Raw genomic sequence first — 25,068 nt, forward strand, 5'->3', positions numbered from 1 at the left:
TGAGGGTCACTATGAACATGAGACGCCAGGGTACCTGTGGTTTGTCCTCTAAACAGCATCTGACTCCATCCTAGCCCTGCCCCTCACCCACGTTCCCCCAAACCTCACCGGGGGCCCCCCTCATGCCCAAACCCCTCTCCACCCTGGAGAGGATGAAGTGTGAATGTCTGAAGTACCTCAACTCACAATAAATGAAGCTGATAGTTAAAAGGTTTGGTTTTCAGGCCCTGTCAAAAAGTCTGTGACGGATAAACAACAAGGTCCTACTGCATAGCACAAGGAACTGTATTCAATATCCTGTGATAAACCATAACGGAGGGACTTCCCTGGGGGCGCAGTGGTTAAGAATCCGCCTGCCAATGCAGGGGACACGGGTTCAAGCCCTGGTCTGGGAAGATCCCACGTGCCGCGGAGCAACTAAGCCCGTGTGCCACAGCTACTGAGCCTGCGCTCTAGAGCCTGTGAGCCACAACTACTGAGCCCGTGTGCCACACTACTGAAACCCGCGTGCCTAGAGCCTGTGCTCCACAAGAGAAGCCACTGCAATGAAGAGTAGCCCCCGCTCGCCACAACTAGAGAAAGCCCGCGTGCAGCAACGAAGACCCAACACAGCCATAAATAAATAAATAAATAAGCATTTCTAAAAAATAAATAAAATTGTTACAATGGTCAATTTTATTAAAAAATAATGGAAAAGAATATGAAACAGAATATATATGCATAACTGAATCACTTTGCTGTACAGCAGAAATTAATACAACATTGTAAATCAACTATAATTCAATTAAAAAAAAAAAAGTCCAAGACACACTGACCTCCTTGGCCCTACCAGTTCCCCCACCTCCAGACAGATCACTCTGGACCACGCCCTCGCCTTCCTCTAACTGCCTCCTTATCACCTCGCTTTTGACTCATCCCTCCTCTCCATCCCCACTGCCCCTCCCCAGCCCGTCTGACCCCTGGGCCCTCCTCCCTGCCCTTCTGGTCCCCACACCTTCAACCAGAGCACCCTCTACCTGCTCCTCTAACCATCCCCCCCCACAAGACAGAGCTCCTCCAAACCTGAACCCCCCAGCCCAGACCCACATCCACCTGCCCTACGCCCCCAACCCTTTACTCTTCAGGTCCCAGCTCAGGCCCTTCTCACCTGGAAGGGGTGCCCAGCCAGCCGCACAGCACCTGTGGAGACCTGGTGCCCTCTCACCAGGAGAGCACGGCCTCTGGCCTGGCCCCCCGGCCCCTCAGTCACAGACATGCCCTCCTGGGCTGGGGACTCCCCAGGCAGGGCAGGGAGCACCTCTCCCACCAAAGGTGCTGGGTGAGGGGGAGGCCTGAGGTACCACAGGGTGACTCCAGGACGATCCTCCTCTGTCACAACTGCCCCCCATGCAGGAGCTGGCAGCGGGGGAGCTCTTAACGCTGCAAATGAGGCAGAAACAGGAGGAAACAGGGCTAACCACAGGGAGGATGGGAGTGCACAGGGCACTCCCTGGCAGTGAGGTGGACAGAACCAGAGTCACGTCAGTCAGAGCCTCACTACACACCAGAGGGGTTGAGGACAGCCCTGGCCTGATGGGGGAGGGGAAGGGAAGGCTGCTTGACTCCATCCTCTCTGAGGCAACTGGGCACCTGATGTGCCTGCCCACCCAGAAGGAGAGACTGGGGCTCCTCTGCACCCAGAAGTAGCAGCCCAGGAGAACAGGGACCTGACACTGCCCTCTCCCTAGGCGGCCCCTGCAATGGAAAGCCAGTGATCAGCAGGCCCCTTGCTGGCACCTGACAAGAGGAAGCTCCTGTGTTGGTGGGTGGAGGTGACCAGATGGGCGGGACAGGGGCTGGAAAGGAAAAGAGGGAGAGGGGGAGACGGGGGACCAGCCCCACAGGCTCTGGCCTCCAGTTTGATGTGGTACCTCAGCCTCCCCGACTCTATAACCAGACAACAGAAAGGAAAGACTCTCACTCACAGGGAACATTCTAACCTACTTATCTGACCCTGCCATCCCTGCTTAGAAAGACAAAAGGCCATGGTTATGGAGTGCTTCCCATCTACCAGGCGCTGTGCCAAACCTGCTACATGGATTGTTTCATATAATCCTCATGACGATCTGGAAAGTGGATGGTTTAAACCTGACTTTACAGATGAGGAAGAAACTGAGCCTCATAGAGGTTCAGTAAGTTGCCCAAGATCACACAGGAGCCCCTCCTTCCACTCCGTCTCCTCAGAGGGGAGAGTGTGGAGACCAGGAGCAGGGAAGTCAGGCAGGAGAGGGGAGGGAGGATGAGTGTGGGCTGAGAAGGGCCTTGAAGGCCACACTAAGACACTCAGCCTCACTGTCCAGACAAGAGGAAGCCATGAAGGGCAGCAGGGTGCGTGGGGCGGCAGGGAGGCAGGCAGACAGGGGTCCTACTGCTGTGAGACTTAAGAATTCACATAACTTCTCTGAGTCTCAGTTTCATCATCTGTATAATGGGCTTGTGGGGAATAAATGTATGCCTTCAAAACAGATCCCAGGGACTTCCCTGGTTGCGCAGTGGGTAAGAATCTGCCTGCCAATGCAGAAGGCAGGGGTTTGATCCCTGGTCCGGGAAGATCCCACATGCCGCGAAGCAACTAAGCCCGTGCACCAGAACTTCTGAGCCTGCGCTCTAAAGCCTGCGTGCCACAACTACTGAGTCTGTGTGCCACAATTACTGAAGCCTGCGCACCTATAGCCCGTGCTCCGCAACAAGAGAAGCCACTGCAATGAGAAGTCGGTGCACCACGACGAAGAGTAGCCCCCACTCGCCGCAACTAGAGAAAGCCCTCGTGCAGCAACGAAGATTCAACGCAGCCAAAAATAAATAAATAAATAAGTAAATTTAAGAAAACAAAAAACAAAAACAGATCCCAACCTACCAGTTCTCACCCTCCAGTGACTTCCAACCTCCCTCAGAGTAAAGCCAAAGCCAGGACAAGGCCCGCCAGTCCTGCATGGTCTGTGCCTGCCTCACTGTTACTCCAACCGACTCTGAGTGCTCCTGCCTCAGGGCTGGGCCCCGAGTTCCCTCTGCCTGAAATGCTCTTCCAGACACCTGCATGACTCACTCCCATACTCTTCCCAGCGCCCTCTCAAATGCACGGCACGGCCTTCCTTCCTGACCACTCTGCCTAAAGAGGTGCCCCCCATCAGTCCCTCTCTCCTGACCCCACGTCATTTTTCGACACCCCCCTTATTTCTAGCGGACACTGTATTATATGTTTATGTGTTCATTGTCAGTCTCCTCAACCAGAGTACGGGGCACTGTCTCATTCACGGCTCTATCCCCAGTGGTAGAAGTGTCTGGCCACTAGGGGCATGGGTGAAAGGACGTCTACAGAGGCATGGCTCGCCCTGGTCAGGAGCTTGAGACAGGGCCCGTGACACGGGCAGGGTGAGGGACAATTGGGTGAGGTAGGTGCCAAGGTTTAAGGTTCACGTCCAGAGGTCTAGGAGCGAAAGCTTCAACTCTGAGACTCCTTGGCACCCTCCGTGGCTGGGCCTGCCCCTTCTCTCCACCTCTGTGGCTACCCCTGCCACTTCCTGCTGTGCTGGCCCGATAAACACTGCTGGGGGAGCCCTCACCCACACAGGGCAAGTCCTGTTCCCCAGAGCAGGTGAGAACCACCGCAGACTTCCAGAAATCTCTGAGACCAATCCCCCCCTCCCTGGCCTGCCTAACCCTCCCACGGCTCCCCATTACCCAGCGGGGCTCAAAGGGCCTCCACCCTCTGGGTCTGGCCACTTACTCCCCCTTTCCAGGTTCATTCCCTCCACTCTCACCGCTGGACACTTGGCCTCCAGGACTTTGCTCATCAGGCTCCCTCCGCCTGGAACATCTTTCTCTACCTTGCCCTTCACGTTCAAGTGTCACCTGCTCTAGGCAGCAGCTTCTGGCTCCCACGGTCACAGCCTGGGTCACACTGCTATGCCACTATCTGTCGCTGTGTCACATATACACACACATTCTTTCTCGCCCCAGCCTTGGCTGGGTGCTCCCTGAAGGCAGGACTGGGGTCTGATTTCCCTGCATCCCCAGCTACCAGCCCAGGGTTGGCAGACAGTGAATATCTACTGCTTGAATGAAATCTCCCAATTTTACACGTGAAAAGCAAGGAGCCCAAGCAAGTGATGACTTGTCCAAGGTCACACTGCAATCAGTGGCCAGAGCGTGGCTAGAACCTGGCCTCTAGGCCCCCAGGACCAGGTGCCTCCCATTCTGCTCACGCCCACCAGTTAGAGCTCCAGCCTCCTGCCTGCCAGACCCCAGCCCTGCCTTCTCCTAGCTCCCCACATGCCCAAGCACCTGCTCCTTAGGCATTTTGGAACCTCCTAATCCAATCCTCCCGCTTCCAGAAGGGGAAAGTGGGCCCCAGAAAGGGATAAGAACCCAACCAGGGCCACACGAGTCAGTACAGGACCCAGGCCCCCCAGCCTGAGCACCCCATCCCCTTCCTCTAGCTTATTCCTTGGAAGAACTATGAGGGGGAGGTCCCCTCAGGTGACCTCAGAGACACTGGAGTAACCCTCCATCTCCAAGTGGCTAGGCCAGCCCTGCATTGAGAAAGGTGGGTTTTCAGGTCACAGGCAGTAAAGGCAGAGGAGTGTTTTGATTCACGTCCTGGAACAGAACCACTAGAACCATTAGGTACTCCCTGGATCTCTGGCCTCCCTAGACTTAGCTATCCATCTTTAGAGCTAAGGAGGAGACAGCAAGAGGAACAGCCCCAGTCTGAGGGAAAAGGTAGGACTTTAGCTGAGGCTCTGGCACCCTTTTCCCAAGCAAGAGAGACTCCACCCCAAAGCTGTCCTGCTGTCATCTGGCAAAGCTCAGGGAGGCCCTTTCTCCCCATCAGGCCAGGGCCTCTGGAAACACATTTTAGCTGCAGAACTAGACCGCGGCCCGCTTGGGGGAAGGTCCCCACTGAAGTGGGTAAGAGCCTCATCCAGCTCACACGTCAAGGGGTGCCGAGCCAGGTACCTCCTACCCCAACGCATTGGGACATGGAATGCTGATCGCACCCAAACAAAGGAAAAAGCACAGGTCCTCCAAGGAGGTTTCTGGGCCTGAGAGCACACACGTGCGCACACAGGAACACGCACGGCGCCCCCCCCCCCCAGAGGCGTGTGCAGCAGAAAGGAGCTCACCCAGCCAGGAAGTCTTCCAAGAGGAGGGCACCTCCCTCGTGGGGAGGGAACAGCCCTCTTCCCCATGAGGCAGCTCCCGCTCCCATGCCCAGGGCCCTTTGAGGGCAACTGCTGTGCCCACAGGCCCACATGCGCACCGGAAGGACCTGGAGAGGCACTGTGAATTACTAGAAGGCCCTCAGCCAAGGTCCAGTCTCCCTGCCCCCTGAGGAGGGTCAGGGCCTCCCCTGGGGCTCCCGGGCCCAGGTCTCTGTCCACCACCCCTCAGAGCCCTTGAGCCTGGCTTTGACACTCCAAAGCTGGACCTGGGCCTGCTGAGCCACATTCCATGCCGGCCCTGAGAGGAACTGGTTCGCCCGGCAGTACAGCCCAGGCTTTGCTCTGTGACCCAGTCAGCCACCAGCCCTCCCTGGGCCTCCTCTCAATCCCATCCTGGCATCCAGGACAGCGCCACCCCCAACAAATGAAGAGGAGGCCTGGCCCCTGTCTGTCTCCTCCCCACCCCCATTAAGCTGGCTATCTCTTCTGTTACCACCTAGTCCATTCCAGAACCTGGTTCTCAGATTTCTTGAAAGGTGTGTGTCAACGGGGTGTCTGCTGGGAGTGGTGGGTACAAAGGGCATGAAGAGCCTCCCCCCCTGGCACCACCACCAAGCAGCCCCAAGAAACTCTCCAGGCCTTGTCTGTCTGGCACCAGCTGGCCAAAGGTGTGGCACAGGGCTCAGCCTCAACTCAGGATCCACGCAGCCCAACTGGAAGCTTTGCAGGTTTTCGGCACCTCGAATTTCGGAAATTTGGAAGCTGGGGATCTTTGGCACATAAAACCCTAGAATCCTTGATCCCCAATGCCCACAGTCTCAAGACTCAGAATCCTAAAATCCCAGCTGCCCAATGCGGGGAGAGGGAGTGCCGGAGTGGAGAGGGATGGAGAAGCCCTTCCCCGGCCCCCCCTTACCTGCGCTGTTTGGTTTCTGTCCTGACCTGTCCACACCTGGGGGCTGGGGGCTTGGGATGTCCCAGGTGCCGCTGCTTCCTGCTCCCTCCCTGAAGCTCCAGGGAAGCTGAGTCCATGACCAACCCAAGGCCTGTCACTGAACCAGAGACTGCGGACAGACCATGAGCTCCTGACTCCAGGCCTGATTATAGGCAGAGCCCTGGCCCCAGCATTATGGTGGGAAGGAGGGGAGGGAAGGAGAGAAGGGGATGCCCAGGGGCAGGGAAGGAAGGTGGCACAGGAGACCCAGGCACCTGTGGGGGAGGGGAGCAACATGAAGCGGTAGCTTAGCCCTGCTACCGCTACCCTTGTCCTAGGGCCTGCCACCCCAGCACTGGCCTGGCCAGAAGGAGGGAGGGTGAGGCCAGGGTCCCCCAAAGGCCCTGGGAAGCTGAGATTCCAGGTGTGACCTCCAGTTCCCTGCCCTGGGAATGGGGACAGAGGAGTGGCTGTGAGAGGTCCCAATTGTCCCAATTGCCCTCACAATCTTTTGCTCTCACAACAATGAAAACAATGAGGAGGAGGAAGATTTTGCCACATTTCTCCCTCCCAGTGGGGAGGGGGGATGCGCTCTGACCCCTGAATCTTCCTCTGGACCCCACTGGCCATGAGCGTCACACTCTTGACCACAGCTGGTCTCTACTTCTTGGCCTCTTAGCTCTGCAACCATGTTCCCCAGGTTTGTTCGTTCAGTCACTAACACCCAGCTGTACCAAACCCCAGGCACCTTGAGAGGAATCAGTTTCCTGGTTTGGCCAGAGAGAAAGACTTGGACACTGTGACAAGGCAAGGTGAGCAGTATCTGAAGGAAGCTCAGGGCTTCCGAGGCCCAGGAGGCCCTGACCAGGCAGGGAGGTAGAGTGCAGGCCTCAGAGCCCCCTCCCTTGGTGCCAGTCCCAGCTCTCCCTTTCCTCAGCTGAAAGACTCTAGACAAGTCACTTAACTTCTACTGACTTCAGTTTCCTCAGCAGTAAAAAGGAGAACCACTGTACTCAACAAAGTCCAAACTGGACAGGACAGGACAAGAAGAGTGGGCAGGAGCTGCTCATCCTAGGGCTGGGCCCCTGGGGGCTAAGACTTGACAGAAGCCAGTCCAGCCTGCGAGCAGGCATCCCATCCCCACAGCACGTCACCAGTAATGTCATCTGCCCCGGCGGCCCTCCAGTCCCTGCCTGCCACCCGACTGGGAGTTCCCAGAGAAGCACAGGGTTTGGATCTTGTCTGCCTGCAGTGTCTCCCAGTGCTCAGGGTTCTCACTGTGAAGCTAGAGAAATTCAGACTCCCAGCTCTTCTATATAATAAATGATCTCAGGAAAATTACTTAACTTCTCGAGGCCTCAGTTTCTTCACCTGTAAAATGGGAACAGTGCCTACCCCATACGACTATTGTTGAGGATTAAATGAAATCAGTACATAAAACGTTTAGCACAGTGTCTGGCACATAGTAAGCTTCCAAAAAAACAGTAGCTACTGCTACTATTATTACTACTATTAAATAATAATTTTGTTATTGAATTGGTCACTTAACTCCACATCCCCTCCCAGCGACTCTGATTGTCTCAATGGTCTGGGACAGACGCCCTGTTTATGGGACAGAATCTTTTTTCCCTTCTGAACTATGTTCCAAAGGATGAGACAGAGAGAAATTCCACAGGAAGGTCATGTGGAAGACCAGCCATGCACTGCCCTCCCTCCCCACCACCCCAGGCCATCCCTGAACCTGAGGTCACCTGCCTTTTGGGGCTGAGACTGTCCTCTCCAGAACCCTGATTGGAATCTACAGGTCTGGGGGCCTGACAGTGGTGGGGGGGGTGGTGGAGGGGGGCTAGGTGAACAAGATGTCCTCTCTGATCAGGGCTGGGGATACTGGTGTTGAGTCCCTGAGCTCCACTGGGACTGTACTTGTAGGGGATCTCTGAGGGCCTCCCCACACCCTCCTGCTGTTCAGACCCTTGGTGCAGAGCCCCTTCCTGAAACATGAAGTGCCCCTCCATGCAGGGCTATGGAGGGGGAAGAGTCCAGCCTGACAGAGACCAGAGGAGGGGGTGACAGGGGCCGCCCCAAGGACTGGACTCTGCTCCTAAGGGAGGGCCGGGTCTGCATGGCTGGGGTCACACTCTGCTCGAGGCTGCCTTGGCCACCACCCAGGGGAAAGCCCCTAACTGAGTGGGACCCTGGACTGCGTTCAAGGAGTGACGTCAGGCTGGGGGAGGGGAAGTCAGGCCAAAGGAGGTAAACAAATGCCTGGGTCCTGATCCTGCCTCTACCACTTAACTTGCCATCATCTTGGGCAAGTTACTTAACCTCTCTGTGCCTCAGTTTCCTTACCTGTAGAATGGTGCCTAACTTCTAGGCTTGTTGGGAGGATGAAACTGGTTAACATTCGTAATAGTGCCCACAAAGGTGCCGTGTGCATGTTTGCTGGTGTCATTCTCGCTGATATTATTACTCAGCTCTCTCCGAGGCTGTTTCTTCCCCTGTCTTACTGGAGGATGACCCTTGTCTCATGGAATGATGTAAAGTTAAATAAATTAACAAATACGCAGTGTCAGGCACACCGTAGGTATTCAAATCAAGTAGAGGTCCCTCCCTTTCCCTTTCTTCTCCCCAAGAGGGCCCAGACTAGGAGTCGGGTCAGTCCTGACCCCCACTAGGGCTCGCTGTGTGATCCTGGTCTGAGCTCTGGTCCCTGGCCTCAGTCTCCTCATCTATGAGAAAAGCTTCTGGGCCAAGTGATCTCTGTACATGGCCATATCTGCTTCAGCCTCCCTCCCACCTCCGTTCCCTCCTTTCCTTCTCCATTTCCAATTCATGTCCTACGGCACCCCCTCCTGCTGCAAGAGAACCCCTGGGACCCTAAAGTGGGGTGGCGGGGGCAGCTGGTGGGTAAGGGGTACCAGCCTTCAAGCAGTCCAGGGCCTATCTCAGGCCCCCAAGGGTTAAGATCCAGAGTGAAGGACGGGGGGCCAGGGTCAGTGCTGGACAGACGGGCCTGCAGCCCAGGCCCTGCAGCCCAGGTCCTGCCTCCCCTCCCCCCATCCTGGGAACAGAGGCCACTTGTTTGGGCATCAGCTGGCTGGCTTTGAGCTTGGCCAAAGGGAGGGTGGGGTGGGGAGGGGAGAGGGCCCCCGGAGAGTGGAGGGGACTCCCCTCTGTCCTAGGGCTTTGTACTAGTCTAGTCCACAACTAGCCCCTAGGACTCTCAGAGGCCCCTTACCCCTCTGAAGTGACCCCTTCCCCCCAGGTTCTCCCTTTTCTTCATTCAAACACTCACTGCTGGGGGAAGGAGTTAGACTCAGGCCCAATTCTTGCTCCAGCAGTCTCTCTTTGGAGCATGGGGCCAGGGCTTATCACCCAACCCAGCAGATGGAGAAATGGAGAGGTTTGGGAACTTACAGTCACATAGTGTTTGGTGGCTGCACAGGGACCATCCCAGGTCCCAGTCATCCCCACGGTTCTGCAGTCCCCTTCCCCACAGAGCTCCAAGGAGACCCTTCCTAAGTGGTGCCCTACACAGCACTCACTGAAAGGCTAGGCAGGAGAAGGCCCATCTCTTAAGACCCAAAGGACCTGGGAGGTTTGGAAGAGGAGAAAACTTCTGTAGGGTAGGGGGGAGGACAAGCAACCTGCACAAAGGGCTGAGGCGTGATGTGTGGAAAGGCACGGCTGGAGTCCAAGAGATGGTGGGGGTGAGGCTGGGTCTGACTGGGGAGGCCTGGGAGCAATCTGCCCACTTCCACCTCACAGTTGTCAGGGCTCTGCCTGGGACAACCCCCTCTTGCCCTATTCCAGTGAGCAAGCAGCAAATGGGAAGATAGGATTCCCCAAGCCAGGGTCTAGACAACCCTCAACCAGCCACGGGACCGGGGGATTGGTTCTCTCTACACTCTACCCCTGCTACCCATTCCAGCCACTTCCATCTCCTTGCCGTTCCTCAAACACACCATGCAAGTTCCTGCCTCTGCACAAGCTTTACCCTCCTCTGAGGGTCCTTATCCTTGTGAACTACCACTTAACTGCCAAGGCCCATTCCAACCATCTCCTCCTTCCTGGGCCTCCAAGAGTCCCAGTGCCTGATTCCATCCCAGTACCTGTCTGCACCTGTCTTCTGACTCCGCAGGGCTCCTTCTACCCTGTAATGAGCTTGCTGGGAGGTCTCTCCTAGCCTGGACACTCTGCTCTCCGAGGACAGGTATCCTGGGTGCCTCTGTCTGGACCTTGCTCGGCAAACAGTCAAATCCTTCTCTGAGTACCTCCATATATCTGTCCAACCCTGCAGCCCTGGGGACTGGGGAAGGCTCCCCAGGACAGGAGCTTTGGGGGAGTGAGGGTGCATATGCCAGATACCGACCAGAGTTCCCCAGCACTAAAAACCACGCCCTGGAGATCTGGGACCAAACGCCCACCCCATGCCCTCAGGCTGCACTCGGAGTCTGCTCTCTCCAGTCCCAATAACCCACTCCCGGCTTGACCCCATTCAGTGAACACACACTTTCTTTTTGCAGCAACTGGGCCAGGTAGGGGCTCTTGGGAAGCCATGCCCCCATTTACTGGTGGGGAATTGAGGCGCAGAGCCCGGACGTAGTCTGCCCAAGATCAGTGGAGCCCCAGGTCCAGCTTATAAGGTCATACGAACTTGCAGACCGGTAAGGGTCTCCGCAGTCAACGAAGTGGGAGCCTTCATTTCACCGATGAGAAAATCAAGGTGCCCGAGGGCGAGTTGGCTCCGGAACGTCAGAGACTTCACGCCAAAGGGCTGAAAGCTGGAAGCCCCCTGTCCCGCCGGTTCGTCCTCCTCCCTACCGTCTCTAGCCCGACCGCGCATCCTCCAGAGGCGACCCCATCACCACCACCAGTGAGAACAGACGACGTGACCCAGAGAAACGCCCGCGGAAGTAGCCGCCGGGCGCAGAGTCGCCGCGCGGCCTCGGCGTTCCCTTCTGCGGAATGGGGAAACTCCTAGCCACACCTGGCCAAGGAGCAGCGGACGGGGAGGGCCCGGCAGCCGCACTGACCTGTTCTGAGCGAAGACTCCACGCGGGGACGCGGGGACCCGGGGTCCCGGGGCCACCACTGACGCTGGTGCAGCCAAGTCGCGGCCACAGGCCGGGCGCGCCCACCCTGCCGGGCGCTTCCGCCCGCCCCACGTGACGCCCGGGGGAGGGGAGGACCGGGAAGGGGGCAGGGACACGCCCCCTTCCCAGGGACCCGCCCCCTTCCCGGCCACGCCTAGTCAGGGTGTTCGAGTCCTCTAGCCTGGCCCGCCTTGCGGACAGGTCGATCTTTGCGTCTCTCCTGTCCCTCTCGCTGCTCACAGGTCCGTCTCCGTCTCCTGAGGCTCCGGTCTACCTCCACCACATCCGCCCTCTGAGTCTTCATCTCTTCCTGAGTCTCTCTGCCTCTTGCCGCCCCTCTCCCTGGGAGGGACAAGCCACAAACCGCCCCACCCACAGAGCGGAAAGGGGCAGTTGGAAGCTGGAAGACCAGTCCCTGACCTCCTCCAGAAAGTCCTTACCCACTTTTCTTCGAGAAAATCCTATTTCTCTCCCTGGGCCCACATCTCTCAGGAGCAGGGTGGTGGGGAAGATTCTAGTCCGAGGGCCCAAGGATTCCTTGGCTTTATAAAGGTGGCAGCCTGAGGTCCTGGCTGCCAGGCAACTTCCCTGGCCTAGAGAATGGGAGCTTTCCACCCATCCTGCCAGCATACACACAGATGAGGGTCGAGGGTCTGGGGTTTGGCAGGCATTCCTAGGTCCTGTGTCCAGGGCTGAGATTGGGTGTCATTAATTTGAGCACCTACTACATGCCAAGCCCAGTGCTGGGCAACTTATTCCTTTTATCTCAATCTGCCTGAAGGTGAAAAATCATCACCCCAGGATATAGATTAGGAAATGAGGCTCCAAAGAAGTTCCAGGGCTTGCCCAAAGTTACAAAGCCAGTATTGGGTAAACTGGCCAAGTCCTGGTGAGTTACAGAATGTCCTGCCTACCCCTACTGGACATTCACCCTGCCTCTCTAGGAAAAAGTGGACTCCAAGCGTCTTCCTGACAGGCCAAGTTAAGTCGCTTACCGGGAGAGGGTAAGGCCAGAACTTGGGGAGAACTTCCGGCTCAAAATTCATATGGGGTACAAAAACACTGGAGAGGGGTGGAGCACGGGGCCCTCCTCCCGACCTGATAGCGGGGGTGACCCTCAGGCAGCAGAGGGCACCTGTGGGCTACAGAGAACAGGAGAGGCCCAGGCATCCCTCTAGACTTCAAAGCCTAGACATCAAAGCAGCCAGGTGGAACACAGGATCAGGGAACTGGCATCTGACCACTGGCAAGGGGTTGGAGGCCCCTCCCTTTCTGTTAACACAGGCCTGAGGTCTTCTAAATGATCTAGGGAGGGCTCAAGTCACAGGGCCTGGTCCCTCCACTGCACTGGAGTCTGATGACACTCACCTCAACCCCCAAACTCCCTGCAGAACATGCTGCCCCCAAGGACCTCTACCCCTCTTTCTGTCACAACTGGAGAGTGTCAGACCCCGAGTCCATAGGTTGGACCCAGGCGGCCTTAGGCTGAAGGTCTTACAATAGAAGCCCACTCTCTGACCCCTGACCCCGGGCCTCTGGCCAGACCTGCTCCTTCTCTTAGAGCAGCAAAAGGCAGCCAAATAGCTTGCAGTGAATGGCCGAATGAACACACAACAAGGACAGGTGGATGGATGAAGAGTGAACTAATGAATGGATGCAAGGATAATGAACACACCAGGGACAGGAGGGGGTGTGTTCCGAGCTGCACATCGGGAAATGAGGGGATATCTAAAGGAGCAAAGTCCATGTGATCAATAATAAAATTAACAAAATGAACTGTAGAACAGAGGGACCGAGGGTGGCGCCTGTGCCCTGAGCAAGTGGGAAGCAGGCACAGTGATGAGCCGGCTGAGTCTGTGGGACCGTTTATTGGGGCTGTGTCCAGCCACGCCGCAGCGCCAGCCTGGGCCGGAGCCCAGCGTCCCCAGGAGGCGCAAGGAGTGGGGGAGGGGAGAAAGCGCGGGAGCATCCGCCACCCTTGGGCTCCGCCCCGTCTTGTCTCGGTCCCTGCCGTGGTGCTGCGCTCAGGTGAGCGAAGTGTCGTCATCACTGCCCTCGCCGCCCGCGCTGCCCACGCGCTCCTCCCGGCTCTCTGCCACTGCACTCTCGTCGATGTTCTCCAGCGAGTCCGCGTGCTGCACAGACAGCTCCGACAGCGCCAGGCTCGGCAACGGGCTCTGCTCTGGGTGTAGCCACGGCTTGAAGTGCGGTTGATGCTTCTGCTTCCACTCAGGGTATTTGACGCACGCCTTGTACATCTTCTTCATAGCCTACGGAGTCGCCGCACCGCCGAGTAAGGGGTGAGGTGGGAGCGAACTGTCTTCACCACATCCCCTCCCGCGCCCTCCAGCGGCTCAGTCCGCAGCTCCCAGGATCCTGACTCTTGATCCGGTTTTCATAACTCCGCCCCTCAGCCCTAGCTCCGCCCCTGACCCCACCCCCTCATCCTGGAACCCTCTCCCCCAACCTCCACACCCGCAATCCCAAGGCCACTCACCTTGGGAGCCAGGAACTGAGAAGATTTATTCACCACCCACTTGGGTAAGGAGCCTATGAGGGCAGGAACGGGTAGTGAGGAGAAAAGGGAAGCAGCAACCTCAGGGAACCAGCCCCCCACAAACACACATACCAGCCCCCTCACTCCAGCCTGGGGCTTCCAGGGAGGACACGCTCTTCTCCTTAGGGAGGGGGTGCTGTGAGGCAAGTCCTATAAGACTTCATCATCTTCACCCCCTCTTTCTACCTCAGACCATGGTCCTCAGGCTCAACTCTGTTAACCCCCCACCTCCACCACCCCCTGCCTCTGCCCTCTGCTGAGCCCAAGGGCTACACAAAAGAAAACCACAGGGTCCTAGGTGACCTCAGGCAACACCTGGGTTGAAATCCTGGCCAGTCGAGCTCCCACCTGCTGCCTCCCCTCTACTCACACCGACCTCCCTTTTCTCATACCCAGTCCCTCTACCTTGAATGGCCCTGGTGCTCATCCGCTGCTCTGCCTGTCCTTCCAAGCCCCCTGGCCCAGGAAGCCTAGCTGCTACATAGACCTCTTGGCTAAGCACTCCAGCCTGTCCTGACCTAGAATCCACAACCCAGCTCTCCACCCTGTCTGATTCCCAAGTGTCTGCTCTGCCTCTGACACACAATAAACTTACTCAGTGAGGTACCGGGGAGCTCTGGGCCTGGGCCAGTGGGCCCTCGGTGGTGCTGGGGGCATACCCAGGCAAAGATGCTCAAGGCTTACCCCTCCTCTAGTCATTCATCCATTCCTTCACTCACTCCACATTCACTCAGTGATACCCACCCTGGACCAGCCCTGGGGACCGAGAGAGGAACTCACTGTCTGGGGGGCCCCAACAGTATGCCAAGTACTCTGCTAGAGGGGGATGGGTCCACAGGGCAGGGAGCCAGCAAGTCCTCTGGGTATCAGGGATAGAGGTGGTGAAGCAGCCCTGGAGGGATGAGTAAGGGAAGAGAGGTGTTTCTAGGCCGAGGGAAAGGGCTGCTTAGATAGGTAGGAAGGTGTAAGCTATGAGGAGGGACTGGGAAACCTGGGGAGGGGGCTTGGACTTTACTCTGAGGGCAATGGAAAGTCACAAAAGGATTTTAAGCAGAAGAGAGTCACAAGGAAATAAGTCCTTTGGAAAAATTCCTCTGGTAGCTGTATGGACAGACAAGGTCGCTGAGTATGGAAAGAAATGACAGATTTAGGAGCTATTTAGAAGGTAAAATCAATAATTAGTGGCTAGATTTGGGAGCTGAGAAGAGGGGACCCCAGACAACCACCAGGTTTTTGGCATGAGTGACTGGAGGGAAGAGACTTAGGAGAAGGGGCAAGTTAGGAAGTGAGACAGTAAGTTCATCATTGGACACAGGGAGCCTCAGGTCCTAAGAGACACCCTGAGGGACACGTCCAAGAGGCCAATGGCCACAGGGATCTGGATCTCAGCAAAGAGAAACATGTGGTCAACCTAGCCACAGAAGCCTGGGGAGTAGCTGAGCCCTCCCAAGGGAAAAAGCACTGGGGCCTAGGAAACCCAGACCTTCAGGATGGAAGCCAACAAGGCAGAGTGGGAGCAGCCAGTGAGCAGGGAGCAAGTCAGAGCGTGGGGGAGCGGGAGTCCATGAAGAGTGCTAAAAGCTTCGTCATGGAGCAGTGGCTACCACCTTGGCCCTTGCTTTTCAAACCATTGTAAAACCTCAAACTTCGGTTCAAAGAATGTTTTGGGTGTAGATGCCCCCAAATACAAAACACCTCCCAACAGAGGCCCTTCTGGATCCCAGCAGATCAAGTAGATCAAGCCCCATCCCCTGCGGTATACAGAAGGATCCCATGATCCCAGGGCCAAGCCCTCACCTTTGGGGTCCACCTGAGCCATGTAGGTGATGACGCAGCTCTTGGGCCCCGTGCTCTGGATGAGGTAGCCCGTCTGGATGGACACAGCTCGGACCAAGTCTTTCCGAGGTGGGTATTTCTGGGGATGGAAGGCACAGGGAGGTGAGACTCAAGGTGTGGGAAAAGAAGGTGTCTTTGTAAGTACACTTAACACACACACACACACAGAGTTGGTTCACATCCCCTGGCATCCACTCCAGGCCAGGCCCGATATTGGGGTGAGGAGAAAGGGAGGAGTCAGGAGTCATCCTTGCCCCTCTTAAGCTTCCCCTGTTCCCCTCTAGAAAGACCCAAGTCTGGGGTCAGGGCTCATGAGCAAACACATGGGCGTGCATGAGCGCGTGCACACGCACACGCGCACACACACACACCCTTGCCCAGGCCAGCTGCACCTGCCTGTCCTGCCTGCCATGGAGACCCAGACTCAGGGAGGGTCAGAGGACCCTACCTCTCACCTCTTGCTCCCCCTTTCCCAGCCAGTCCATCCCACCCACTTGTCCACAGTGATGGCCCACACCACCCTCTCCTCATCTGCTTGAAAGCCCCAGCAGGAAGACAGGAACCATTATTCTCACTGTATAGGAAGGAAACAGGGACAGAAGACTTCCTGCCTGGCCTGAAGTCACAGAGAAGTCCTGGTAGCAGCCAGGGTCCTCTCCCTGGGTTAGGTCTGCTGGCCCAGCCCTAGCTGGCACCTTCCCCTGCCCACCCAGCAGGGAAGGCAGGTTGACTCACGGGATGTTTGACTGAGTAGTTCATAATGATGTAATCAGTGCCCATGGGAAGCCAGGAGCGGAGGGTGATGACATCACGATTCTTCAGGGGCTTTGGACACCTCCCTGTAGAGGGCAAGGGACAGTTCAGCCAGACCGCTGGCCTGCCTGCCTGAAAGGTCGTGGCAAAGCCCAGAGACATAGGGATGCCTGGTTAACTGGCAGCTCCCCCGGTCCAAACATGTACCCCACCACCACCACCAGACCTAGTTTCTGCAACTAGCAAAGAGACAGCACAGAACCCTCTCCCCTCCTGCATCCAGCCATCCCTGCTCCTCACAGCCTCACACAGCCCTTACCTTGCTGGCCTGATCTGTTTGCATATGTGAATGTGAGTGTATGAGAAAACAATAGTATTACTGTGAGCGTGTCCATGAAATGTGTGACTGTGAGTAGGTGGCATGTGGCTGTGGGTTTTGTACATGACTGTGCATGTGTGTTTGTGTGGAATGTGTATGCTTGAACATGGGAGTACATATGTGTGTGTGAGTGCACATGTGTGCTCAAGTGTCTGGGAGTGGATAGGGATTCAGGGAGGGCAACCCTACATCTCTGCACTCAGGTCTCTGAGCAGCCTGGCCATGGGAGTGACCCCAAGGAGGGAACGGGGGAGGAGGAGGCTGGGCGGGAGGCCTGGATGGAGGTGGAGGGGGCTGGGATCGGCGTGCTTGCGTCTGCTCACAAGAATAATAGCCCACGTCAGCGTTGACTGTCAAGCGGGCAATGTCAAAAGTTTCAATGACATTGCTGTCCCACTTCTTTCGGTATTCAATGTCATGTAGGACGTCGTAGAGCGTCTCTGCTGGCACATCACGGCACTCCATCCGGCACTGCAGACAGACACATGGGTTGTCAAGGTCACACAGGGCTCAAAGTCCTGGCTAGGGTATGGGAGGGCAGACAGGCAAGGAGGGAGGAGGAGAAGGACAGGAGGAACAGTGACCTCTGAAGCCAGCATGGGCTCACCTCTTGCCATGAGCCCTGTCCAGCCCTCCCAGAAGCCACCTGTGCCAGGAAAAAGCCCCTGCATCCAGAGACTGTCTCCCCCATCTCAGCCGCCACCAAACCTCCCCATTCATCCCAGTCTCCTCCTCTAGGAAGTCTTCCTGAATTACCCAGCCCACTTTCTGGACTGCCATACACTGAATCTCTTTATCTGTGCCCTCCAGGTCCCTGAACTTCATGGGCAGAGGTTCAGTCGATTCAGTACAGAGCCTGGTACGAGTACATGTTAAATGAAATGAAAGCATGAATGAACAAATAAATGCCTAAATGGATGATGTCTTTCCTCCATGGTACTTATCACCTGGTACTTATCACCATTTGCCCTCCTTTTTCTCTTTTTTCCGCCATCCGACAAACACCTTTGTTTTTTGTTTGGTTTTGTTTTGTTTTGGGTTTTGTTTTGTTTTGTTTTTGGCCATGCCGTGCAGCATGCGGGATCTTAGTTCACCGATCAGGGATCTAACCCATGCCCCCTTCAGTGGACGCACAGGAGTCCTAACCACTGGACCGCAGGGAATTCCCCCAACAAACATCTTTGGATTTCTTACTATTTATTAGCCTTGTTCTCAAAGAGCTTTCCATCTAGGGGAGAAAACAGCCGAGGACACTTTTTTTTTTTATTTAACCCCCACAATAACTCTACCAGATAAGAAATCCAAAGAGGAACTTAAGGCTCAGAGAGGTTAAGGAACTTGCCCACAGTCACCCAGCTGGTAAGTAGCAAAGCTGGGATTTAACCTAGATCACATGTCTGGAAAGCAAATAAAAACAGAACCAGGTTTTACTAGATTTACACTCAGCAAGATGAAACTCAGTCCATATCCTTGTTCTCTGATTTTTTTTCACCTGAAAGCCCAAACCCCAGGATCATGTTCCCCTCAGCAAATGGACAAGTTCTATTGTGTAGTTTAAAAAGGTTTCCCAGAACTGGGTGTTCAGACGGTGCCAAGGGAACCACACATTACTTTCTACTAAAAAGTAAATACATGCAACCATATGAGGGAGGGGTCACATCACCTTCCCCCTAATCTTGGGTTAGGCCCTGGCACCACTAATGGTGATGAAAGGACACAGGAAGGACACTACCCATTGGGTATTCTAGGCACCAGTGAACTCATCAAGCCCTGGATATGCTTCACTTAACAGAAAATACAATGGACAGAGGAACAAGTTAAGTGTCACCATAAGAATACAAGACAAAGCCAGATGGTGAGACATTCTGCAGGGCTACTAGTCCAGTCTCTTCTACAGGTCAATGTCATAAGGAAGGAACTGGGCTAGACTAAGACTTATAGGACAAATAACCAGATAGAAAGTGTGGTCCTGGATTACATACTGGCTTGGACACAACAGCTATAAGGACATATTTGGGACAACAGGAGAAATATGAGTATGATCTGAGTATTAATTAGATGTGCTGAAAATTTACTGAAACAAAATGGTGGAGGTTGCTGCCTGAAGCAAAGCAAGTTACAAAACGGAGTGCATGATATAATCTCATTTTGGGGGAAAAATATATGCACAGAAAAGGCCTGGGAAGCACAATCGCTAAGGTGTTAAGAGTGGCAATCTATAAATGATGAGCATATAATAGCTTTATTTTCTTTTTGCTGTCTGTATTTCTAATTTTCTAATATATATAGTACTGCTTCTGCAATAATGGAAAAAAATTAAATAAAAATGTTTCCCAGAGATACTGAGAGGTGCGCTCACCACAAGCACTATGCTAAGGGCTTTCTACACATTTTACCACATTTTATTCCTACAGCAGCACTCTGAGGGATAAGCCCCATTTTAGTTAAGAAAACCGAAGTTCAAGGACAGCTCTAGCCTGCAAAGACTCATTGTGTGTCATCCTCCCTCCCTGCCCTCTGTTTGCTTTTCTGCTCCACCAGGTGGTATGACTAGATCCAGTCATTTAACCAGCTTCAGCTCTGTGCAGAGCATAGAAGAGTCAGAGATGAATCTGAGGCCTGTCCTTCAGAGGCTTCCAGTTGAGAAAGGAGACCAACTTGGAAACGGGGAGGTACCCAAACTGCCCAGTGGGGCACAGAGGAGGTGGTCAGCTGTGTGGGGTGAGGCATGTGGGGAATCAGTCTTCATGGAGCAGCTCAGCATGGAAGGTAGGCATCTAGCAAGTGGCCCTGGCAGAGAGAACAGCGTGGCCTGTAGGGAAGCTGAATGAGTTCCATCTGCTCCAGAGCCCATGGTGTGCTGCAGCCTAATACTCAAAGGTCCTGCCTCCAGGTCTTCTTGGAGAAATGCGTAATTCCAGGGCTACGTCGGAGTTAAGTATAAGATGTACCTGGAACATCTCACTGTGCCAGAAAGTAAGGACAATGTACTGACAGAATGATAGGGACCTTGCCCAGCAGACACAGGAGCCAGTGTGAAGGGCTCCCGCTGGTTCCATGACCAACTCATCAGGGTTTGTCAGTTTAGCAACGGAAGTCCGTATCCCAGGAAATCCCTCAGTCCCAGGCAAACAGGACAGCTGGTCCCCTACCATGGGCTAAAGCTGGGCCAACTCGTGTATTAAAATAAATAATGATAGTAACAGATTATATTCCACTGAATAAAATAGGAAAGCAAAGTATATACAGGTATGAATAAATAAATTTAATGTTTAATGAGGGATAGGGTATTTATATAGTTTCAAAGTTCCTTCCCATCAAATCAGTAATTTCACATTGCCTGGCAGATACCACCTTAATCAAGTGATCAAAGTGAACATCATTAGTGATAGGACAAGTTACAACTGGATGTTTCCTGATAGGATGCAATAAAAAAAATACAGGTACCACTTTTGTGATATTTCTGCCAAAGATGCATGATCTGAATCTAATCATAAGGAATATCAGACAAACCCTAAATGAGGGACTTTTACAAAATATGTGGCCTGTAAGTGTCAGGGTCATGAAAGTCAAGGAAAGACTCAGGAGCTATATCAGACTGAGAGAGACTAATGAAACATGAGTGAACGAATAAATGAGTGATTGAACAAAGTGATGAGAAGGATGGGATGGAGAAGATGGCAGAGGCCGGAGCTGGCATGGTCAGGAGCATACAGACAAACTTCCACTGTGCAGCGACACTGAGGTCTGGGTGTTGCACCTGACATTCAACACACACACTCACTCTTCACCCCCCGGTGAGCTGTGCTGCAAAATAGAAAGCTGAGGCTCAGGAGAGGAAGCAACCTGTCCAAATCATACGGCAAGAAAGCAGCAGAACTTCAAAACCGGATCTTCCGATACTCTTAACCATGAAGGAGCACTCAAGTGTGGCTTCTGAGGAAACCACAACTTCTCTAAATCCAAGTATGGAAGCTGGCTTGGCTTTGCAAGTCCTCCAGACAGTGACTGTATATGAAGGAGTAGTGACAGAAGAGTTATGCTTTGTAGGTTAGACTCCAGCCTGGGGATTCCTCTTCCCTCAGGCCAGCCTTGGTGCCCCCAGGGCAAGCTGCACCCACGGCTGGGTGCACTCTGAGAAAGGCCTACACTGCCCAGACTGCCTCTTCTCCCTCTGGACTTCTGTGGCTTCAGGACCAGGGGCCTCCCTCTGGGACAGCAGGCAGTGGGAGGAGCACGCAGAGCCACGAGACAGACCAGGCACTGAGTTGAGCATAAACTCTGCATAACATTTTAAGATAAAGAAGGAAACTTCAAAGGGTTCCCAAGCTCACGGCAGGCTCCTAGGGAGGAAGGTCAGCTGTGGGGCCTGCTGGGAAGGGGAGAACTCAAGCTGTGGAGGCAGCGCTGCAGGTGAGGAAACCGAGGCGGTCCAGGTGGCCAGTCTGGCTTTGGGCCCGGCTCTTTCCACAGCCCCCAGGAGGCTGCATGCATGAGCCAAGAGGGGTAAATTACATCCAGCATTGTTCCTGTGTGCAGCTGCAGCCACCACATGGGCAAGGTAATTCTAAGAGGCTTCTGGAGGGACAAGTAGGGGTAGAGGTGAGTCACTGGAGAGCACCTGGTGGGCGGGGCTGTGACCAGAGTCCACAGCCATTGGGCCCTGCGCAAGTCACTTACTTTGGCTGGATGCTTGGGAGCTCCTCCTGGAAACCAGAACTGAACGGGAGGCAGTGCCGGGGTTGCTCAGCCAAGGAGCAAGCCATGCTTGGCTGCAAAGCCCTTAAGGCCTGGTTTACAGCAGGAAGTCCCACATGCAGGCATTTTACAGCTGAGAAAACTGAGGCCCAGAGGGAGCAGGTGACACGAGAGAAATTAGACTGTGTACCCCCTACACTCCACTCTCTCCAAACCCCATGAGGTAGAGAACTGGGATTGCCCAGAACCCCATAGAGCCATGGTCGAAGGGAATGGACAAGCAAGAAAGGCCATCAGGGGTGACTCCTGCAGGCTTTGAGTCTGGCAATCCCAGGTTCCAATTCCAGTTCCTCCCCTTAGGCACAAGATTGAACTCACCTGAGTCTTTGTTTCCTCATGTGAAAAATGGGGATAATAAAAGTACCTATCTCAGGGCTTCCCTGGTGGCGCAGTGGTTAAGAATCCACCTGCCAATACAGGGGACATGGGTTCAAGCCCTGGTCCAGGAAGATCCCACATGCCGCGGAGCAAGTAAGCCCATGCACCACAACTACTAAGCCCGTGTGCTACAACTACTGAAGCCCACGCACCTAGAGCCTGTGCTCCACAACAAGAGAAACCACCGCAGTAAGAAGCCCACGTACCACAACAAAGAGTAGCCCCCACTCACCACAACTAGAGAATGCCTGCGTGCAGCAAAGAAGACCCAATGCAGCCAAAAATAAATTAAATAAATAAATTAAAGTTTAAAAAAGTACCTATCTCATGGGTATGTTGTGATTAAATTAAATGAGATAATGTATGCAATATGCCTGGCACATAGATACCCCCAAAACAGTAGCTGTTATTACTTAAGCAGGCTTCCACGAGCAGCCACGCACCCTTCCACACGGCCAGGACCAGGCCGTGTCTGCATGTGCCTCTTTACATTCTGGGCCCCAGGCGCCTCTCTTGCCTCACCTGGCCCTGCCCTTCCGTCCATCCATTCACTACTGCCCGGAGTCAGCTGTGTGCAAGGGCTGCAACTGGGCAGCAGGGAACTGGGAAGTGAGCCAGACTTGGGCCCTGCCCTAAAGAGGGCCCATCAAGTGGGCAGTGGGAGAGATGGGGACATAAAATCCCACTAGAGAATGAGCTGGGTTGAGGGGGTGGGCATGGGAACTGTGGGATCAGAGGGCAACTGAACCTAAAAGAAACTGAATTGCTGAAAGGGGAGAGAGGGCATTTCAGGCAGAGAGACTGGTGGGTGCAAAAGCCTGGAGGCTTAAATAAATAAGAAAAGAGCAGGGTCCAGTGCCCCAGCGGTGTCTCACTCTACCCTCCTCTCTCCCACCCCTTGCCCCGTCCTTCTTTGGGAGATGCCTTCCCAGTGCTCAGCATTAGAGAAAGAGGAATCTCCACAAGAAGAGGGAAGTGGTGGGGGAAGGGGCTGAAGTATCTCCCAGGACCCAGGGAGATGGCTGACCTGAGACAGAGGAAATGAAGTCAGGTCGTGTCCATGGGGCTGTGGTGTGGCTTTGAGGGCCAATGGCCAGGGCAGTAACAAGCAAACTGAGACACGGACAGATGGATCCAAGTCTGGCCCAAATGCCAAGACCTCACACAGCAGATCTCCAATATCCTTGCCCGTGGGATATATGGGGCACATGGATTATCCCAAAGTCCTAGGGACCCAGGAGATGATCTTTTCCACCACTACTCTTCAGGTCACCACTGGGAAAACTGAGGCCCAGAGAAGGGTAAGGGGTCCATCTGGGCTCTGAAACGTGCCTCAGGGTCCATCTGGGCTCTGAAACGTGCCTGTACTGACTTCTCACCACATTGCATTTTAGCAGTTTTGTTAAAGGAATAACTATTAAGCAAATCACCCTTTCCCAAAAGAACTGTATTTAAAACAGAGAAAGCACTCCTGACCCGGGTGGAGCACTAGCTGTCAAATCAATCATAGCCCCAAACAATAGCTACCACCTCAGTAACCATTACCATGTGCTCCAAATCACTAACTCATCATGCCACAAAAGAGACAGCAGCACCTGGACCACGGACCCCACAGGGGCTGAAATTTAGGTCAAACCGCCTCTGCCGTCAAGGGCGTCAAGCTGCACCCTGTGCAGATACTGTCTCTTACCCTCCCAACACCCTGATGGATATCATCACCCCCATTTTACAGATGCAGAAAGTGAGGCCCAGAGAGGTAAAATGATTAACCAAGGCCACAAAGCTAACAGTGGTGGAGCGAACCAGAGCCTGGGTGTGCCTGACCCCAAAGTGTCAGGACTTTCTGCTCCCTTCATCAAGGGGCAGGACTGGCCCAGCTAAAACAAACACGCTGGCAACTGGAGACTGCCTTAGTTAATTGATGGTTATTATTATTATTATTTTCTTTTCTTTTTTTTTGCGGTACACGGGCCTCTGTTGTGGCCTCTCCCGTTGCGGAGCACAGGCTCCGGACACGCAGGCTCAGCGGCCATGGCTCACGGGCCCAGCTGCTCCGCGGCATGTGGGATCTTCCCGGACCGGGGCACGAACCCGTGTCCCCTGCATTGGCAGGCGGACTCTCAACCGCTGAGCCACCAGAGAAGCTCTATTATTTTTTAATTTATTTTTAAATTAAAAAAAAAATTTATTTTTAGCTGCGTTGGGTCTTCGTTGCTGCGCACGGGCTTTCTCTAGTTGTGGCGAGAGGGGGCTACTCTTTGTTGTGGTGCGCAGCATTCTCATTGCAGTGGCCTCTCTCGTTGCGGAGCACGGGCTCTAGGTGCGCAGGCTTCAGCAGTTGTGGCACGTGGGCTCAGTAGTTGTGGCTCACGGGCTCTAGAGCACAGGCTCAGTAGTTGTGGCACACGGGTTTAGTTGCTCTGCGGCATGTGGGATCTTCCTGAACGAGGGCTTGAACCCACGTCCCCTGCATTGGCAGGCAAATTCTTAACCACTGTGCCACCAGGGAAGCCCTAATTGATGGTTATTACGCAGAGCTCACTGGATTCAGAAAGGCTTGCTGACCAGGCAGGCGAAGCTCAGAGATTCTTCCTCTGAACAAAATTCCCGACTCTATCCTCAGCCCTCCCTGGGCTTAAAGGCAAGGCTGGGCTTTTCCAAAGCTCAGCACTGGAGCTCTGTACCTGGAAGTCTCCTCTGAGAAGACTTGGGCCATCGCGTTGCCCCACAAGCTCACATTTGCAGCAATTCCAGGCTGTCTGGTCAGATAGGCCTCTGTCCTGCTGCTTCCTGCCTGTGTGGCCTTGGCTTGGGCAAAGTACTTCAGTTCTGAATCCCAATATCTTCATCTGTGAAACAGGGATAATCCTCCCCTCGGAGCAGAGCTGTGAGGATTAAATGAGACTTGTACATAAAGCCCCCAGCAGCAGCTGCCCTTCTCCAGCCCTAGGCCCCGGCAATTTTCCGTGACTTCTCAGGCCCTGCCGAGGGGAGCACTTTCCTGCTAACACCAAAGGGCAGGACACGAAGGGGCAAGGAACAAAGTTTAAAACAACAAAAGTGCCCCAGATCCTGCCACAGGGTGGATGCACAGGGAGGGGGTGCGTGGCCCTCTTATACCAGGGCCCTGCACAAGTCCACAGCCTCCACCCTCACAACCCACAACCAGGCAC

General features: G+C 54.5%; 2 protein-coding genes across 12 annotated transcripts in view; both read right to left on the reverse strand.

The window, feature by feature from the left end:
* The window catches only part of ARAP1 (ArfGAP with RhoGAP domain, ankyrin repeat and PH domain 1), a 64,378-nt gene extending 51,930 nt beyond the window's left edge, over positions 1–12,448 (reverse strand). For all 5 annotated transcript variants that reach the window (XM_030836168.2, XM_030836161.2, XM_070046158.1 and 2 more), the window contains exon 1: positions 11,175–12,448. The gene's annotated coding sequence lies outside the window, so the exon portion shown is untranslated. The remainder of the gene's footprint in view (positions 1–11,174) is intronic.
* A 492-nt stretch (positions 12,449–12,940) lies between these two features.
* The window catches only part of STARD10 (StAR related lipid transfer domain containing 10), a 44,720-nt gene continuing 32,592 nt past the window's right edge, over positions 12,941–25,068 (reverse strand). For 2 of the 7 annotated variants that reach the window (XM_060303652.2, XM_070046159.1), the window contains exons 3-7: positions 17,083–17,230; positions 16,363–16,466; positions 15,589–15,706; positions 13,732–13,784; positions 13,045–13,504 (exon numbers count right to left, since the gene is read on the reverse strand). In XM_060303652.2, coding sequence (XP_060159635.1) covers positions 13,259–13,504; positions 13,732–13,784; positions 15,589–15,706; positions 16,363–16,466; positions 17,083–17,230 — 669 coding nt within the window. In that variant the 3' untranslated portion in view covers positions 13,045–13,258. Of the gene's footprint in view, positions 13,505–13,731; positions 13,785–14,571; positions 14,684–15,588; positions 15,707–16,362; positions 16,467–17,082; positions 17,231–24,052; positions 24,781–25,068 lie in introns of those variants that run through there. The other 5 variants (XR_011377627.1, XM_060303657.2, XM_060303653.2 and 2 more) reach the window with 5 other exon arrangements.

This window comes from Globicephala melas, chromosome 8, assembly GCF_963455315.2.
Source record: "Globicephala melas chromosome 8, mGloMel1.2, whole genome shotgun sequence".
Classification (NCBI taxonomy): Eukaryota; Metazoa; Chordata; class Mammalia; order Artiodactyla; family Delphinidae; genus Globicephala; species Globicephala melas.